The sequence below is a fragment of the Rhinoderma darwinii genome, chromosome 12, assembly GCF_050947455.1.
Source record: "Rhinoderma darwinii isolate aRhiDar2 chromosome 12, aRhiDar2.hap1, whole genome shotgun sequence".
NCBI classification, from domain to species: domain Eukaryota; kingdom Metazoa; phylum Chordata; class Amphibia; order Anura; family Rhinodermatidae; genus Rhinoderma; species Rhinoderma darwinii.
In genome coordinates, this window is record NC_134698.1 from 77,684,004 (window position 1) to 77,702,109 (window position 18,106).

At 40.6% G+C, this 18,106-nt stretch overlaps 1 protein-coding gene across 3 annotated transcripts in view; it reads left to right on the plus strand.

The window, feature by feature from the left end:
- The window catches only part of FERMT2 (FERM domain containing kindlin 2), a 65,297-nt gene extending 47,818 nt beyond the window's left edge, over positions 1–17,479 (plus strand). For all 3 annotated transcript variants that reach the window (XM_075844176.1, XM_075844174.1, XM_075844175.1), the window contains 8 exons: positions 57–191; positions 4,122–4,171; positions 6,132–6,256; positions 9,169–9,275; positions 10,630–10,851; positions 13,584–13,708; positions 13,873–14,014; positions 14,904–17,479. In XM_075844176.1, the coding sequence (XP_075700291.1) occupies positions 57–191; positions 4,122–4,171; positions 6,132–6,256; positions 9,169–9,275; positions 10,630–10,851; positions 13,584–13,708; positions 13,873–14,014; positions 14,904–15,077 (1,080 nt within the window). In that variant the 3' untranslated portion in view covers positions 15,078–17,479. The remainder of the gene's footprint in view (positions 1–56; positions 192–4,121; positions 4,172–6,131; positions 6,257–9,168; positions 9,276–10,629; positions 10,852–13,583; positions 13,709–13,872; positions 14,015–14,903) is intronic.
- The last annotated feature ends 627 nt before the right edge of the window (positions 17,480–18,106 follow it).

The following is an 18,106-nucleotide window of genomic DNA, read 5'->3' on the forward strand; positions in this document are numbered from 1 at the left end:
ATTTCAGTTGTTTGTAGGAACCTCAGACCCTTGTAACGTCTCTTTCTTTCCCGCAGTACCATATAAACAAGCTGTCCATGATGTCATCAGAGAATCATTATAACAACAGTGATAAAGAAATTGATGAGGTCGATGCTGCGCTGTCGGATCTGGAGATCACTTTAGAGGGAGGGAAGACTTCAACCATTTTGGTAAGTTCTCTTTGCGTTATTTTTCAATCAACTTTTTTTTTTTCCCCAGTTATTGTTTATGCGCTAAACAGAACTGTTGGTTGGTTTCAGATCGCCTAGTTTTAAGGTTTATATTAGGGCCGCCATCTGCGGACTCCCTGTGGTCCTGCTGACCTTAGATATACATAGAGAAGGAATTTTGCATCAGTAGAACTGTGGCAGGTCCGAGTATTGCGGACATAATGGTATTTGCGGTCAGTGACCAACACTGCTAATGGTGGCCATGCATAGACTATTCCCTCATTAAGGGCTCATTGAGACGAGAGTAAAACTTGTAAAAATCACGGACAGCACACTGACCCATTGATTTCAATGGGGCCATTCACACATGCAGGATTTTTCACGCACCTACGCGCCCATTGAAGTCAATGGGTGCGTGAAAATCACGCACCGCACATGGATGCACAGCCGTGTTTTATGCGTGATTTGCGCATCAAATCCATTGAAAAATAAAAATGATGTGCTTTGCATGTGCGTGAAAAACTCATACCACTCGCAAAGCACACTGATGCATAACGCAACACACGGAGCAGATCTACGCGCGTATTTCACGTGCGTAAATCTGATGAATGCTCGTGTGAATGTAGCCTAACACATTTAATCGGGAAGACCTGTACCTATTTCATGAATTTTCATGTGTGTCGCTTGATATCTCCATTATTTATGTCTGGCCCCTGATTTGACTGCTGAAATAAAAAAATCTGGATGTATGTGGGCGGCTTAACGCGGCTATTCCACCATTAGAAGTGATGGCATATGGCTAGATTATATGCCATTGCTTCCAGATCAATGGGGGTCCAACTGCTGGGACCCCTGCCGATCCTCCGAATAAAGGAGCCTCCTCCACTTGAATGGAGCTGTATTGCAGTTCCCTGCAGAGCTGCGAACAGGAGCAGCTGAGTGCAGGGGGAAAAGCCGAAGAGACCTCCGTTCATTCTCCGAACCGTTAGGGGCGGGGGGTGTCCCAGAGATTGGACCATTAGCGATCGCATTGTTAGGCTATATTCTTGCGATAATATCCTAAAATGGGAATACCCCTTTAACCCCTTAACGCCGAAGGACGGATATATCCGTCCTCAGCAGCTGCTAGTTCGCGCAGGAGGACGGATATATCCGTCCTGTGATCGCGCGGGTACTGACAGTTTACCCACGCGATCAGCGGCAGGAGCACGGCTGTTATACACAGCCTGGCTCCTGCTGCAACTGCCGGAATCGAAGCACGCGCCGATTCCGGCAGTTTAACCCATTAAATGCCGCTGTCAATAGTGACAGCGGCATTTAATGTGTTTGACAGAGGGGGAGCTCCCTCTGTCACCCGATCGGCGCCCCCGCAAACAAATCGCGGGTCGCCGTCGGGTTTCCATGACAGCCGGGGGTCTAACAAAGACCCCCAGGTCTGTCTTCAGCATCTGCCTGTTAGGCGATGCCAGAGGCATGACCTAATAGGTTGCCTGTCAGTTTTACACTGACAGGCAATAATCCTTTGGTATACGAAGTATACCAAAGCATTATATATGCGATCGGCATATCGCATAGTGAAGTCCCCTGGTGGGACTAAAAAAAAAAAAGTAAAACCGTTAAATAAAGTTTGTGAAAAAAAAAATAAAAAAAATTACAGTCAAAGTCAAATAAAACTACTTTTTTGCCCCAAAAAGTGGTTTTATTTAATAAAACGGTCAAAACAAATCACACATACACATATGTGGTATCCCCGCGATCGTAACAACTTGACCAATAAAATGAACACATTAATTAAACCGCCGGATGAACGGCGTCCAAAGAAAACGCAAAAAACAACGGCAAAATTCTCTCTTTTCTCCCATTCCCCCCATAAAAAATAAAATAAAAGTTCATCTATAAGTCCTATGTACCCCAAAATAGTACTAATGAAAACTACACATTGTCCCGCAAAAATCAATCCCACATACGGCCACATCGACGGAAAAATAAAAAAATTACGCCTCTTGGAACGCGGCGATGCAAAAACAAGTAATTTTTTTCTAAAAGGGTTTTTATTGTGCAAACGTAGGAAAACATATAAAACCTTTACATATTTGGTATCCCTGTAATCGTGCCGACCCATAGAATAAAGTGAACATGTTATTTACGCTGCATAGTAAACGGCGTAAATTTATAACGTGAAAATTAATGCTGGAATAGCTGCTTATTTTCAATTCTCTCCTAAAATAAAGTTAATAAAAGTTAATCAATATGTTATAAGCATCTAAAAATGGTACAATTACAAAATACAACTCGTCCCGGAAAAAACAAGCCCTTATACGGCTATGTCGACGGAATAAAAAAAGAGTTACGACTCTTGGAATGCGACCGTGGAAAAACAAAAAATAATCCTTGGTCATTAACGTGCAAAATGGCCCGGTCATTAAGGGGTTAAGAGACTTTACGTGACCATTCATTCAACCAAAATGGGGTTTCGCATCTCCATGGCCTTATTCACAGGCTACAGACTCCTCCGCTGTAGACTGATGGATTGCAGGAAAACCACAAAACTTTTTCTTCCCACCAACAGCCATGCAGTAGTACTGGAATTAGTGACTTGCTAAAAAAAAAAATTTTTTTTTACCTATTTCTATTTTTATAGAATTGATAGTTAAACCATTCCATAACTTTCTGCCATGTTGCTACATTTTAAAGCCGAGTAAGTGACCACAAACAATTGGCTTTTTTCCGTACATCCCCCCCCCCCCATCCAGTGTCCAGGCCTGATTATGTATATGAAGCTGTAGTACCTGGCACCATCCTTGGCACCGTCGTCACTTTACACCTGTTATGCCAGTCTGGTATTCTCCCTGTTTCTCCAAGTGGAAAGCCGGCTTCTAGCTATACACTTCCGTGTGTCAGGATGCTGCTGGCAAAGGATGTCTTTCTAAACAATAAGTTAATGAATTAAAGGTCACATAAAGACGGCATGTCCTGCCAGATAATTGGTTTAAAGCTGCAAACCCTCCCAAAACATTCAACCACCTTCTAATATCGGCAAACCATTCAACGCTGCTCTCTGGAGACCCCATGCTTGGACAGATATTTTTTTCCCATTAGTATTTCTTTACTAAAGTCCCACCGGTGCTACTCTCGCGGTTACAAAACTACAACTTCCAGCATGTCCTGACAGCCGCAGGAGTTGTAGTTTTTCCTCAGGTGGGGGGGGGGCGCTATGCATTACGGCATTTCATTTATTCAATATTTTGTGCAGATTTCTTTGTCTTGTACCGATTGAGATTTGCACGATCTTCTCCATTGGTGTTGAGAGTGAATTCCAGAATTCCGCTAGTTTCCGAAGAGCAATGCATTGTGGGAGCACAACTAAGGCTGAGCTGTCAGGTCACATGTCTGACCATAGGGTGGAGCTGAATCAGTGTCTGTTTCCAGGGACAACCAGCAGAAATTTGTAAGCTGCTGTGTGAATGAATGGAAAAGGAAAAAGAGCATGGAATAATGTAAAGTTGATACAAAAAAAGTGAAGCAAAGTATTTTAAAAGAAAAAATAAGTTGCTCCGTTTTTTTTTTTTAATGGAGATTTAACTGGAAGATTGATCTGTTGATCGCCGCAGGTCTGGCTTCGGGAGCACTCGATCATCCGCTGTTGTTCTAAGGATCGCTGCAACCAGCCATACATCTTTATGGGGGAAATATACTATTACATGCCGGTCATGTGCAGAAGGGGAGACCAATTTTGATAGCGGTTCTATTTTGGGGAAATCGGAGTGCGCTCCCCTTTAACATAGTGGGGAAAAAAGGGTGGAATTACACTTCTTGGTAAACCATTTTGGGCATCATTGGATGGACCTGTTATCCAGTGTCCGGGTATACTGTGTTTAGAACATATCTTGTAATCCCAAAGTCATGTTTTTGTTTTTTTGTTTTTTTTAGGGTGACATCACCTCCATTCCAGAACTTACAGACAACTTGAAAATCTTTAAGTAAGTGGGGAAATCTTATGCTATTTACCGTAATTTATAGTTATACAAAGTCACTCCAGACACTTTTTGTAGCGGCTAGACGTTGCCCTTTACCTCCTCCCCCACACCAAAGGCTTTAGCTGGCGCACAGTGATTCTCCAGCTAAACTCCACCCAGGCGGGAAAACATCTGATGCAGGAGAGAGATGATAGCACGGTCATAGCTCCTTTTTTTCTGATTCAGAGCTCCCTGCTAGGCATAGGTAAAGGATAAAAATCTAGCTGTCTGCAGTCACCACTAGGGGGTGCTTACTGCATATTGTTTTACTATCAAGTTCATTGTATAAGGAGTACGGGGTATGCTCCCCCTAGTGGCAGCTGCAGGCAGTATTTAATCATTTAGCGTTCCATGCAGGAGAAATGGAGCTCCGACCGCTGTAAAGATATAATAAGAAATGAATTGTCACAGAATTTCACATCTATTTAGATTCCTACATTGACTTAAAGCCTTGGAATGGATATACCAGTTTTGTGTCTTTTAATATAAGGTTTTACAGCTTGCTTTATAGTGGTCTTGATGTATTTTCCATTGTCTCAGTATGCGGGAAGGAAGTTTAAATTGGGAAATAAGAGCTTCACCTGTGCTGGCCGTATCTCTGTAAAAGTCTAGAAATTGGTGCTTTGCCCGTGTCTTGTTTGTGTTCGGATAAAAACCAGTTCCGCAGGCAGTTGGCACGTCACAAATGACACGATATTGGTCTCCGTGACCTCTCCAAGTGCTATTTGTGTTCCAAGTGATTCTTAAAGGTCAGGACACTAAAGACCCTTAGGGCACAGGGAGGTACAATAGCGGAGCTGTCAAAAAATGGGGTGGCAGTAACTCGATCTGCTCTTCCCTCGCAGCTCCTGAAATGTTGCGCTCCAGAGGCATGACTACCAAAAGATCCTCGGAGCTGCTCTATTTATAGGACAATGTTCATTAACTCCCAATCTCTTGCTCTGCTTATCCAATTGACGTTTGGACGGATTCCAGAGCTGCTTGGGCAGAATCCGAACAAAGGCTTCCATGCCGAACACATGGTCGCTAAGGCGGAGGGATGATCTCCTTTTAATTTATTGCAGAAATACAAACAAATCTGAAGAGTACATGGAATCCACATTGTTTTCCCAAAATTATCTGATTCTGCCAAAAAAACATTCAATTGCGGATACAGTTTCAATGCGGTGGCCGGCATGGTAACAATATTCTGCTGCAACTGGAGCTACTATATGCCTTCCTTAAAGGGGGGTTTCTGAAATTATATACGTCTATCAAAAATTATGCGCTTGGTAAATTCCTGCTGCTGAAAAATTTAAGGCGTTTACCTGTTTTTTTATTTTTTTGCTATTTTTTTATTTTTATTTTTTTTACAAATTATATGTAAAAAAAATATAATCCTGAAATACCCCTACACTACTCTATATAATTAGACTGGTGTACTACTACCCCCAGTATGTATTAAAAAAATTATAATCATTCTAGAATACCCCTTTTTTTATTATACATCGGTTACCCAAATCTCTCAGGAACAGATTTTGATAAAGTAGAGTGGCTGACTGCAGAATACAGGTGCCATTTATAGCAATGGAAAAATGAAGGGAGTGTGGCAACTTGTTGGGCACAGTCCTAGCTCCTCTGCCCCCTCTATTCAGAGAATATAGGCATCATTTAGTTACAATTTTATAATCTACTTTATGTATCTATTACTATATTATAGTGTGAAGGTCACATGATCTGCCCTGTGTATAAAAAAGAAAAAAACCATCTGACTGTATCGCCTAACGTCTTGCTAAACTGGTCCCTTAGAAATGGGGCCATCAGCTGCTGGAAGGTCATCGTCTGATGGTTGCATGCCCATGACATAAGCAAAGAGGGAAATGTTACATGGAAAGTGCATTGTAATGAGACACCGTTAATTCTAGTTTTTCTCTTGACTCCTTAGACCCAAAAAACTGACTCTTAAAGGCTACAAGCAGTATTGGTGCACGTTCAAAGACACTTCTATATGTTGCTACAAGAGTAAAGAGGAATCTAATGGCACCCCCGCCCACCAAATGAACCTGAGGGGTAAGTTAAAAAAAAAAACGGTGGGAGAAAGAACTATCTAATAATTTATAAATACTACCTGTTCACTTTCATACTGAAGAGTAGTAGTATAGTATTATAGTAGTTATATTCTTGTATATAGGGAACAGTATTATAGTAGTTATATTCTTGTATATAGGAGCAGTATTATAGTAGTTATATTCTTGTATATAGGGGCAGTATTATAGTAGTTATATTCTTGTATATAGGGGGCAGTATTATAGTAGTTATATTCTTGTATATAGGGGGCAGTATTATAGTAGTTTTATTCTTGTATATAGGGCCAGTATTATAGTAGTTATATTCTTGTATATAGAGGCAGTATTATAGTAGTTATATTCTTGTATATAGGAGCAGTATTATAGTAGTTATATTCTTGTATATAGGGGCAGTATTATAGTAGTTATATTCTTGTATATAGGGGGCAGTATTATAGTAGTTATATTCTTGTATATAGGGGGCAGTATTATAGTAGTTATATTCTTGTATATAGGGGCAGTATTATAGTAGTAATATTCTTGTATATAGGAGCAGTATTATAGTAGTTATATTCTTGTATATAGGGGGCAGTATTATAGTAGTTTTATTCTTGTATATAGGGCCAGTATTATAGTAGTTATATTCTTGTATATAGAGGCAGTATTATAGTAGTTATATTCTTGTATATAGGAGCAGTATTATAGTAGTTATATTCTTGTATATAGGGGCAGTATTATAGTAGTTATATTCTTGTATATAGGGGGCAGTATTATAGTAGTTATATTCTTGTATATAGGGGGCAGTATTATAGTAGTTATATTCTTGTATATAGGGGCAGTATTATAGTAGTAATATTCTTGTATATAGGAGCAGTATTATAGTAGTTATATTCTTGTATATAGGGGTAGTATTATAGTAGTTATATTCTTGTATATAGGGGGCAGTATTATAGTAGTTATATTCTTGTATATAGGGGCAGTATTATAGTAGTAATATTCTTGTATATAGGAGCAGTATTATAGTAGTTATATTCTTGTATATAGGGGTAGTATTATAGTAGTTATATTCTTGTATATAGGGGCAGTATTATAGTAGTAATATTCTTGTATATAGGAGCAGTATTATAGTAGTTATATTCTTGTATATAGGGGCAGTATTATAGTAGTTATATTCTTGTATATAGAGGCAGTATTATAGTAGTTATATTCTTGTATATAGGGGTAGTATTATAGTAGTTATATTCTTGTACATAGGGGCAGTATTATAGTAGTTATATTCTTGTATATAGCAGGCAGTATTATAGTAGTTATATTCTTGTATATAGGGAGCAGTATTATAGTAGTTATATTCTTGTTTATAGGTGCAGTATTATAGTAGTTATATTCTTGTTTATAGGTGCAGTATTATAGTAGTTATATTCTTGTATATAGCAGGCAGTATTATAGTAGTTATATTCTTGTATATAGGGGGCAGTATTATAGTAGTTATATTCTTGTATATAGGAGGCAGTATTATAGTAGTTATATTCTTGTATATAGGAGGCAGTATTATAGTAGTTATATTCTTGTATATAAGAGTAGTATTATAGTAGTTATATTCTTGTATATAGGGAGCAGTATTATAGTAGTTATATTCTTGTTTATAGGTGCAGTATTATAGTAGTTATATTCTTGTTTATAGGTGCAGTATTATAGTAGTTATATCAGTTAGTGATGATTCCACCATGCTTTACAATGTGGCATTTGTTTCTTCAGCATGCTTTTTTTAGTTGTTGGTTTTAATCTTCAGTTGGAGGCTGGAGAGCTGCTTTGTGTAATTCAGCGAGGTTTTAAATGTAAGAATTTACACTCCCATCGCTCCTGAATATGAGTTGTACAGTGACCAGTCCCCCGTTTTGCTGGCTGCCAAATTATGTCAGGCCACAGTCATGACACATGGCGCCTGGAATACCTTTTTGGGTACATTGTCCTGCTCTTCTAGCCGGTGACTGAGCTTTGTGGAATGCTGGTTCTCAGTGTTGTGTTTGGAGCGACGCTCTAAGGGTATGTGCACACACACTAATTACGTCCGTAATTGACGGACGTATTTCGGCTGCAAGTCCCGGACCGAACACAGTGCAGGGAGCCGGGCTCCTAGCATCATACTTATGTACGATGCTAGGAGTCCCTGCCTCGCTGCAGGACAACTGTCCCGTAGTGTAATCATGTTTTCAGTACGGGACAGTTGTCCTGCAGCGAGGCAGGGACTCCTAGCATCGTACATAAGTATGATGCTAGGAGCCCGGCTCCCTGCACTGTGTTCGGTCCGGGACTTGCGGCCGAAATACGTCCGTCAATTACGGACGTAATTAGTGTGTGTGCACATACACTAATATTCTGGAGATGTAGAATGATCTATGGGACCTGTGCTGCAGAGATAGTTGGGTCTTGGTTAGCATTCTGTGCTTTATAGTGTCGACACTGTATATAGAGACAAAATGTGAATAATCCTGAAGAGCTTTGATATCAATCCTGCAAGCTATCCCTTTGTCATGTTACTTGACTGATGGCTCGTCTGGATATAGGAACCCATTAGGGTCATATTATGAGGTTTGTTCAAAAATTATCTTTAGGTGAAACTGGAGCATCATCGTGCGGGGGCTGGGAGTTTCCTAGGGTTGCAGCAGTGTTTGAATTGGGCAACACTAAACTATGTCCTGATGTCCTACAGTGCATTTTAATATAGTTGTAATTTCCGTTTCACGCTCTTGTGAACACTATGGGATAATATGGGGATGAAATTCAGCTGAATTATCGTCCAGATGCAAATAATTATTAGGGCATATGTGATGCTCCATTCCTGAGAGATATTTTAATATGCATGTACTCTGTGAGAACTCGGGGCAATAAAATGTACCAATTTTTCCTGTTTTCCAGGCTGTGAAGTAACTCCAGATGTGAACATATCTGGCCAGAAGTTTATCATTAAGCTCCTCATACCAGTTGCTGAAGGAATGAACGAGATCTGGCTCCGGTGTGAAAACGTAAGATATTGCAATGCATACGGATGGGAAAGTGCAGAATGAATATTATCACTAGTTCTGGGACATCATCTGTGAATTGGTTCTGTGGCCAACTTTATGTTGGATGGTGCCCCGTGTGGTACCTTCTGTTGGCACCACCCCATATGGTGTACTGTCATACGTTGTACATGTAACTATGCCATATAGTGCCCAGTCTTAAGCATCGTACAGTATGGTGCCTAAATGACCATGCCATACGTTGGCCAAATGACACTTCCATGCAGTTTACAGATGGCTATACCATCTAGTACCGGATTATCGGTATCATATGAAGACTAGGGGTCCATAGACAATAACAATGTCCAGGGCCGGCCTTACGTTGGATGGTGCCCTGTCTATTAACCCCCCATATGATAGAGTAGAAATACTTATATAACTATAACATATAGTACCTAATTATCAGTATTACACGCTGTACAAAGGGTGCCCAAGTAACCGTGCCATATGTGACCACGTGATACTTTCATGCATTTTCCTAATTAACAATGCCAGACTGTGCCACCATCATATACTGAAAAATATTGTACTGCCATACCAAGTCCCTCATTAGCAGTGCCACACAGTGCCTAATTAAATACCACCGTACAGTGCTCAACAGATACCAACATACAGTGACCCAATAACCGCTCCATACATCGTCCTCTAATAGTAGTGCTTCACAATGTCTAAATAATCCTGCCATACAAATAATATTAAGATCCATGGTGGTCACAAGCCTCGGGTGCTAATCCATCTGTGGTGCCTCTTTAGCTGACGCTCCGCACAGGACGCACACCCCTTAGGCGCACCCTATTTGTTTATGGATGTTATTTAGGCATTCTGCTCTTCATTATATAACGGGAGCTGCCTCCAGAGTGGTGTTGTATGGCACATTGGCACCCAGAGTATTATTGAACGGCATAGTGTGGTAGACTTATTTCGTATTGTCAAGCAATTTAGATGTATGTCCCAAAACTAGTTCCTTTCACACAGATGAATTAGACTATGGTTAGGATTAGGGTCACCATGCCTGTGGGCTGCATTACTGGTGATACCAGCGAGGCAAACCATCTGGATTACTTTCTGCTCCAATCTTTTGTCAACTGTCCGGTGGTTGGGTCTACTCTTGGACCTCATGGTCATGGTTGGTCCAACAGTTAGCCAGTCGGGAGGCTGCCAAACTCGTCCTAGTTGTAATTTGCCACTAAAGGCTCTGGTCCTAGGACAATGCCCTCTAGTGGCCAAATGCAAATACCCTCTTTAAGAAGCATCCTTTAAGTAGCGCAAAAACATTTTATTATTTGGATTTAAACTCTAACTATCCCTTACTTTGCAGGAGAAGCAATATGCCCACTGGATGGCTGCATGTAGATTGGCATCCAAGGGCAAGACCATGGCAGACAGTTCTTACAACCTAGAAGTCCAGAACATCTTATCTTTCCTGAAGATGCAGCATTTGAACCCTGACCCACAGTTCATTCCAGACCAGGTCAACTCTGATATCAACCCAGAATGTGTTGTTTCGCCCCGGTATTTGAAGAAGTACAAGAATAAGCAGGTAATGGAGACGTTTCGCGTTTTGAACACCGCTGTCTTGCCTTGCTTTGGGCACGAGGCTCTGAGCATTCATCAATCACTTGTCAAACTGCTGTTTTGTAGCTGCTGAATTCTTTCAGTGGTTGTACAAAGGGTTAATGATGACATGGCTGCTACATCCGGGAAGCGTCTCTTGCTTATGGTCCCAGAGGTCAGTTAAGATGTTTGTGTCCCACAGAATCTCATGACACCGGGCTGCAGTATAAAGCAGGATGTGCGATGCCAGGGGAATGTGTGGAATTCAGATACAAATGTCAGCCGGCTTCTCCGCAATGAGAGATTTAACACATTCGTTAATAATGTTGAAACGTTGAATTGAAAATTTTTCCTAAAATTAATAACTGCCCTTTCCACAACATTTCACTATGGAAATTTACATAGAAATGGGAACGTTTTTTCTTCTTTTTTTTTTTTCCTTTAAGCATTCCTGATAGTCAATTATTATATAGTATCGAGTACATGATTCGTACTTGGGGAGATTTAATGACCACAATGGTAAATCGTTGTTACATGCTTTGCTCACTAATATCAGACTCGATACTTTGACATGGGACTGTGAAATGACAGAATGAAGGTATTCTCCTATTTAACATTATGGTTGTGCCCGCATCCTCCACCACTGAAGGAACTTCCCCTCGCCCATGTATAACTCTCAGCTTTCACTTGAAGTCTTGTTGCACCGCCTTCTTTCATGACTATATGACTTTTCGTCATGTGACCGGCCCCGCTGTATTCCATGTATAAGCAGTAGTACAGTGGGGTCAGCCACATGACGAAAAGTCGTATCGTCATCCAAGAGGAGACTGTGCAACTAGACTACCGGTCCCCCGGCAGCGCTATAAAAATCCATGAAAATGTCAATCAACGTGACGGGGACCGGAATGTGTATTAGCGAGTGTATCACGTACTGCAGAGACTACACTGCTAATAGTTTTTGGTCCCCCACATAACCCCTTTAAAAGGTAATTACATAAGTTTTAGCAAATTATCTCACATTTCATGTAAGACTCGTGAAAGAAACTGAAATTCACTGTGGTTTTCTTGCAGCACGATTCATATTGATTTACCTTTTCCCATAGTGACTGGCGTAGACGTAGGAAATGTAAATGTCCCCTTGTAGGCATGTAATATACACTCATCTAATCCTATAAGGGAATTGTTATTTTTGCAATTGTCTTAACATTAACTCCAGGGTGAGACTGCACTTTCATGTTGCACTTCGTTATATCACATGGGATATCGGTTTAATATCTTATAATATTACCGTATGGGCTTTTTAGTTTTGTATTAGTATCTCTACTACGGTCAATCGCTATGTTACAGTCCCGAGCGTCACATGATGGTTGGTGGTTCACAAGCGAGCCGGTTATTGCTGGAATGCCTGTCCTCTGCTAGTAAAAGGAAGGATGTAATGAACCATTTATGTGATTGGAATGCGCTTATTAGTCGTATGCACAAGTCTTTTACCGCCATGGTGAGGGGGAGGGGCAGGACTGCTAAAAATGCAGAATAGGCGGTAAATCAAGCAGCCTCTGGAAGGCTGGGAGTTTGTAGTCCCTAAAGTTAGTCCATGGCCTAATACCTTTTTACAGTATCTCAGTGTAAAGGCAGCCTGGCACAGACACGGTACCCACAATGGTGGTCACTTTCCATTCATATAGGACTGAATGCGCAAAGGAGGTATTCTAATAACCATGTACGACCTGGATCTTTCTCAGGGGTGTAGCTATAGGGGGTGCTGAGTTAGTAGTCACACCTGTGCCCAAGTTCACGAGCGGGCACAAAAACCCCCCTGGCACATAAGAAGACACAAGTACTATAAATGGTAGGGGGGGGGGGTCCTGTTAGTTTTTGCATTGTGGCCCAGAAGCTTCAAGTTATGTCTTCGATTTCCCTATGTTGTGAAACTACATGTTCAGCAAGCCATGACAGCCTGCCTGCTGGGACTTATAGTTCCACAATAGCAGGAGAGCCGCAGCCTGTAAATCTCTACTATACCTTGTACTGACTTGTCTATAATAGGGCAGCAGGATACACTTCTAGATCCAAAATTACAAGTCATTGATACAATGTAACCAGAATAGTGGAGGCCTCCGCAGAGTCCGGTATATAAGAGGAGTCAACGTGGGGGCTGCAAGAATTGATTTTTCTGCATCGATACAACTTTTTTTTTTTCCTGTTTGCAATTATCATTTTGCTTACGAAGCTTTTCTCCTGATGGAAATGACTCTGATCTTTTACAGTTCCAATTACTTTTCGCAACTAATTTACTGAATGAGTTGGGCATGATTTCACTGACCGTCCAAAGACCTCACCCACTGAAATGGATAGGGAGGGGCAGGGCTACCGGGAGAGCGTGGGGAGGGCTACCGGGAGAGCGTGGGGAGGGCTACCGGGAGAGGGTGGCCAGAGGGAATGGGCCTAGGGAGGGGAGGGGGGCTAGAGAGAGGGAGTGGGCCTAGGGAGGGGAGGGGGGCTAGAGAGAGGGAGTGGGCCTAGGGAGGGGAGGGGGAGAAGGGGGAAGGCTAGGGAGAGTGGGGGGAGCCTAGAGAGAGGGGGAGGGAGAGGGGGAGTATGGAGGGATCTGATCGTATATACAAATAAACATATAATTTTATATTCTATCTCTGGATGTGAGAATTAATTTTAGATGGAGTTGCTCTTTGGTCTAACGGTTCTTTATTTTTTGTTCAGATTACGGCCCGTATCCTGGAAGCGCATCAGAACGTGGCTCAGATGAGTCTAATAGAAGCCAAGATGCGATTCATTCAAGCGTGGCAGTCGTTACCAGAATTTGGCATTACCCATTTTCTTGCCAGGTAGGTGTAAGTGATGACTGGGTTGTGGTGTTTCATTATGGGAGATGTTGCACCTTCACCAAGTTTTGTATAACAATGGAAGAAAAGTATAAAGTGGAACCCCCCCCCCCCTTATAATTGTTGAAGATATCTTCTATACTAATGCACATTTTTGTCTTGAGCAGGTTCCAGGGTGGGAAGAAGGAAGAGCTGATTGGCATTGCCTATAATCGGCTCATCAGGATGGACGCCAACACTGGAGATGCCATCAAAACGTGGAGGTTTAGCAACATGAAGCAGTGGAACGTCAACTGGGAAATCAAGATGGTGAGACATCCGTAACGTATATGGGAGATTAGGGCCAGTCTTTTTAAGGGGCAAAGTCAAGGTGGGCATTTTAGGAATTGAATTTGGCTTATAAAATGGACCGCCAATACGGTACCATGGGAAAGGCGGGGAAGAATTTTTTGACTGTAACCCTGCCAGCTGTATCACTCCACCACTCTCCCGCCATGGGCGACATCCTCTAGAAATTATTGTGCCCGATGTGCAAATGGTGACCACTACCCAGCCTTGAAGTTACTATTAAAAAGCATGTAAACCCTCTACTCCAGGGTTCCCATGACAACACTTCATGTCCCGCACAGTGGGAGTTCAATAAGGACATTGTGTAGATCCAAATCCCCACCCACATAGTCTATATATGAACTACTACCATTGAGGCTGGCTAGCACGATGTGGATATTGATCTGGATTTGGTTCTATATAAATTCACTATGACATTACTGTACTGAAAAGGAAGTGTTGTCATGGGGACTCTGTAGTAAAGAAGCTGAAAGCTTCAAGGCTTTCATTTAATTAAAGGGGTTGCCCCAGGATAAAATAAAAATGTCTTTCTATAATGTGGGGAGAAGAAGACTTTTAGTGCGCCAATTCTTATTGGCTGACCTGGACCATGGCAGGAATCGGGTTCACCGCCTGTATACAAGTAGGCATGTGTGTCTACCGGTTCTGGAGACAGTAGGTGGTCGATCTGAAAGGGAATTAAAAGAACAGGCTGGAAGGGGTGGTAGCCGTATAAGGGCATGAAACGCTACACTTCAGAATATCTCAGAGGCCGGGGTAGGGGGTTTCTTTCTTTCCTTTTTGAAATTCTTTTTGGAAATCCCCAGGAAACCAGACAGCCAGTAATGGAAGCTTTCTGTGTACCCCATAGGTATCGGTGGAGTTTGCAGATGAGATGAGACTCTCCTTCATATGCGCAGAAGTGGATTGCAAAGTAGTTCACGAGTTTATCGGGGGATATATCTTCCTGTCCACGCGGGCCAAGGACCAGAACGAAAGTCTCGATGAAGAGATGTTCTTCAAACTCACGAGCGGATGGGTGTGAGACTTGTGCGCTCGCCCACCTTTCCTCCCAGATGTACCAGAGCTTTTTTTTTTTTTTTTTTTTTTTTTTTTTATCTTTTATTTTCTTTTTGCTGCTTAAGAAAAAAAAAACATTAAATAAACATAAGCTTGAAATGTATTCATCCTATGAAAGTTCTGCATTTAACAAGCTGTGGACACTAACCAAAGCACTTCCATACTCCAATATGTAGCAAGTACTGCCTGCTGTCCGGGGAAAAAAAAATTGGAAATCAAGAACCTTATTTTTTATTTTTTTTACGCCCTCGCGTTTCCGCCAGTGGTTTGAGATGCGGAGGGGATGAAGAAAATGCAAGAATATAAAGCCATTAACTATACGACTATCAAGGGCTTAGACTTTATAAAAAAAAAAAAATAATCAGGTGTACTGCATGTATTTTTATATTTTGGTTCCTAAAAAGTTCGCCTTGTGGGTTTTTATCGACCCTTATGTTGAAACTTTTTTAGCTTGTCATTTTTTGACGTATTAGGTCAATCCTGATTAATTTTTTTGCGTTTTCAAGAACACTGTGGCCTTTTAAGGAAATGCTGATATTACAGGGGTGCCTGGAGCCTACCCGAGAGCCGGCAGCCGTTTTGTGGCCCATGCTAGGGCCCCAAAAATTCAGGTTATCAATTCACTAAGAACTAAAGTTATCAACGAGGCAATAGATGGCGTTTTGTCGACTAAATGGATGCCCACACCTTACCTCGAAATTGTTTTTGTGACGTTTTATATTGGTTTATTGGCTGCCTCCACTGTCTACGGGCCGCGGGTACTTATAGTACAGTTACAATTCCCTGTATATTTCCTCTAGCTCTCTTACAGTCTACACCATATAGTATTAAACCTAAATGTAGTGTTCACCAGCGTACCCTCGTCAGATATGCAACGTTTCATGACTACATGAAGTAAAGGTCGAATGAAGTATACATTATTTTTTTTTGTGTAACTTATGTAAAAACACAAATTTTATAAAATTGTACAGTGTTTATTTTTTTTCAGTTACTCGCTCACATTTATTTTTATTGTGTTTTTGTTTTTTTTTCTTTTGTGTCGTTTTGTTGTGTATTTACTTTTTTGTGTTTTTGTTTTTTTTTCTTTAGTTACAGTAATCCGCATTTATGAATGTATTACTTATTGTTATTTTAGTATTAAATATATTTCACTGCAACCTTATGTTCTTCTTTATCACTGAAGTATAGATGATCCCAGTAAAATCGGAGGGGGGTGTCAAAGGTCTTGATTTATTTTATTTTTTGGATGAAAAAAATATACCACTAGAAATAGTAATCGGGCGTTAAATATTAAAAATATATATAATAATTAGAGATATATATATATATATATATATATATATATAACTGCTGTGTGTATGTATGTGTATATGTATGTATATGTATATATATATATATATATATATATATATATATATATACACACTCTAACTAATATATATATATATAACTCCAACTGCTTTGGTGCTAAAGTTTTTGTACTCTGATTAAAAATGTAAATCTTTCTGCAGAACTTTCCTTTTTGACTAAAAATAACACTAACCTTATCGGGCCTCATTTATCAAAACTGTCAAATTGGCCTTCTTGCAACCATTCAGAGCTCAGGTTTTATTTCTGGTTGACAGAAAAGCTGGCCTTGTTGCCCATAGCGGATAGTTTTGATAAATATGTCCTTAAAGAGGCTCTGTCACCAGATTTTGCAACCCCTATCTGCTATTGCAGCAGATCGGCGCTGCAATGTAGATTACAGTAACGTTTTTATTTTTAAAAAAACGAGCATTTTTGGCCAAGTTATGACCATTTTTGTAGTTATGCAAATGAGGCTTGCAAAAGTCCAAGTGGGTGTGTTTAAAAGTCCAAGTGGGCGTGTATTATGTGCGTACATCGGGGCGTTTTTAATACTTTCACTAGCTGGGCGCTCTGAAGAGAAGTAACATCCTCTTCTCTTCAGAAATATAGTATCCATATAATGTTTGACCTCTTGGGGAATACAAACTAATAATCCAATATTTAATATTGTTTTCAGCATTTTATTTCCTAATTTGATTGGTGCAAGTTGTCGCAGATCTTTTGAGGTTGCATCATACATTTCCTGGACATTTTTGAGAACATGGTGGAAAATTTCCATTTTATCCGTAGATATTTTTCCCATGTATAAAGCTCCAGACATCTGACCTCTGGGCACCTCCGTTTTTTCTTTGTTTTTGGATTTTTTTTTTCGCGTTCTTTTGCCATTGTCCAGTGCGAAGTGCTGCATGAGACGCCTCCGACATACTACATAGTGAAAGTATTGTGTTCAGACATGCTATATTATGATTTAAAACTATGTATAAATGCTTTTTATTTTAAATAAAAGATTACATTTTATTTAAATGTCTGCTGTGTTTTTATTTTTATAAGAGAATTTAATTTTTTTTAAAAAATGGCTGCATTGTTTCATAAATAGCGCCACGCTTGCCCAAGGGCTGTGTTTGGTATGCAACTATGGTATGCTACATACAGCTTCAGACATGGGGGAGGGGGGGGGGGGTTAAATAAAATTGTGCATCAGTGTGATTGGTGCAACTTCCTAAATAAGTTTTATAAAAAAAAAAAAAATTGTACTTTTTGAGATACAGCTGCTTTGTATCCTGTATATAGAGCAGTCGTATCGTTCACTATGGTCTGAATCTGTCAGTTCCGCTGGAATTTGGTACGGTTTTTCACCCGGAATTCCCTGTGGCCGCCGGAACAGATACCATGGCCCGGTACCATCATCTACGACCCGGTATTAGCCTGTGGCCCGGTGGTTGGGGGATCACTGACTTAATACATTACTTTTCTAAATCACACTGATCCACTTCTAGAAAACTGACCAGTATGCCAAATCCAAGCTGCAATACTAAACGCAGCCTATGGGCAAGAGTGGCGCTGTTTCTGGAAGAAAGCAGTTATGTTTTCCTATACTTCTACAATCCCTTAAAATGTTAATGAATTTTCAGAACATTTGCGTGT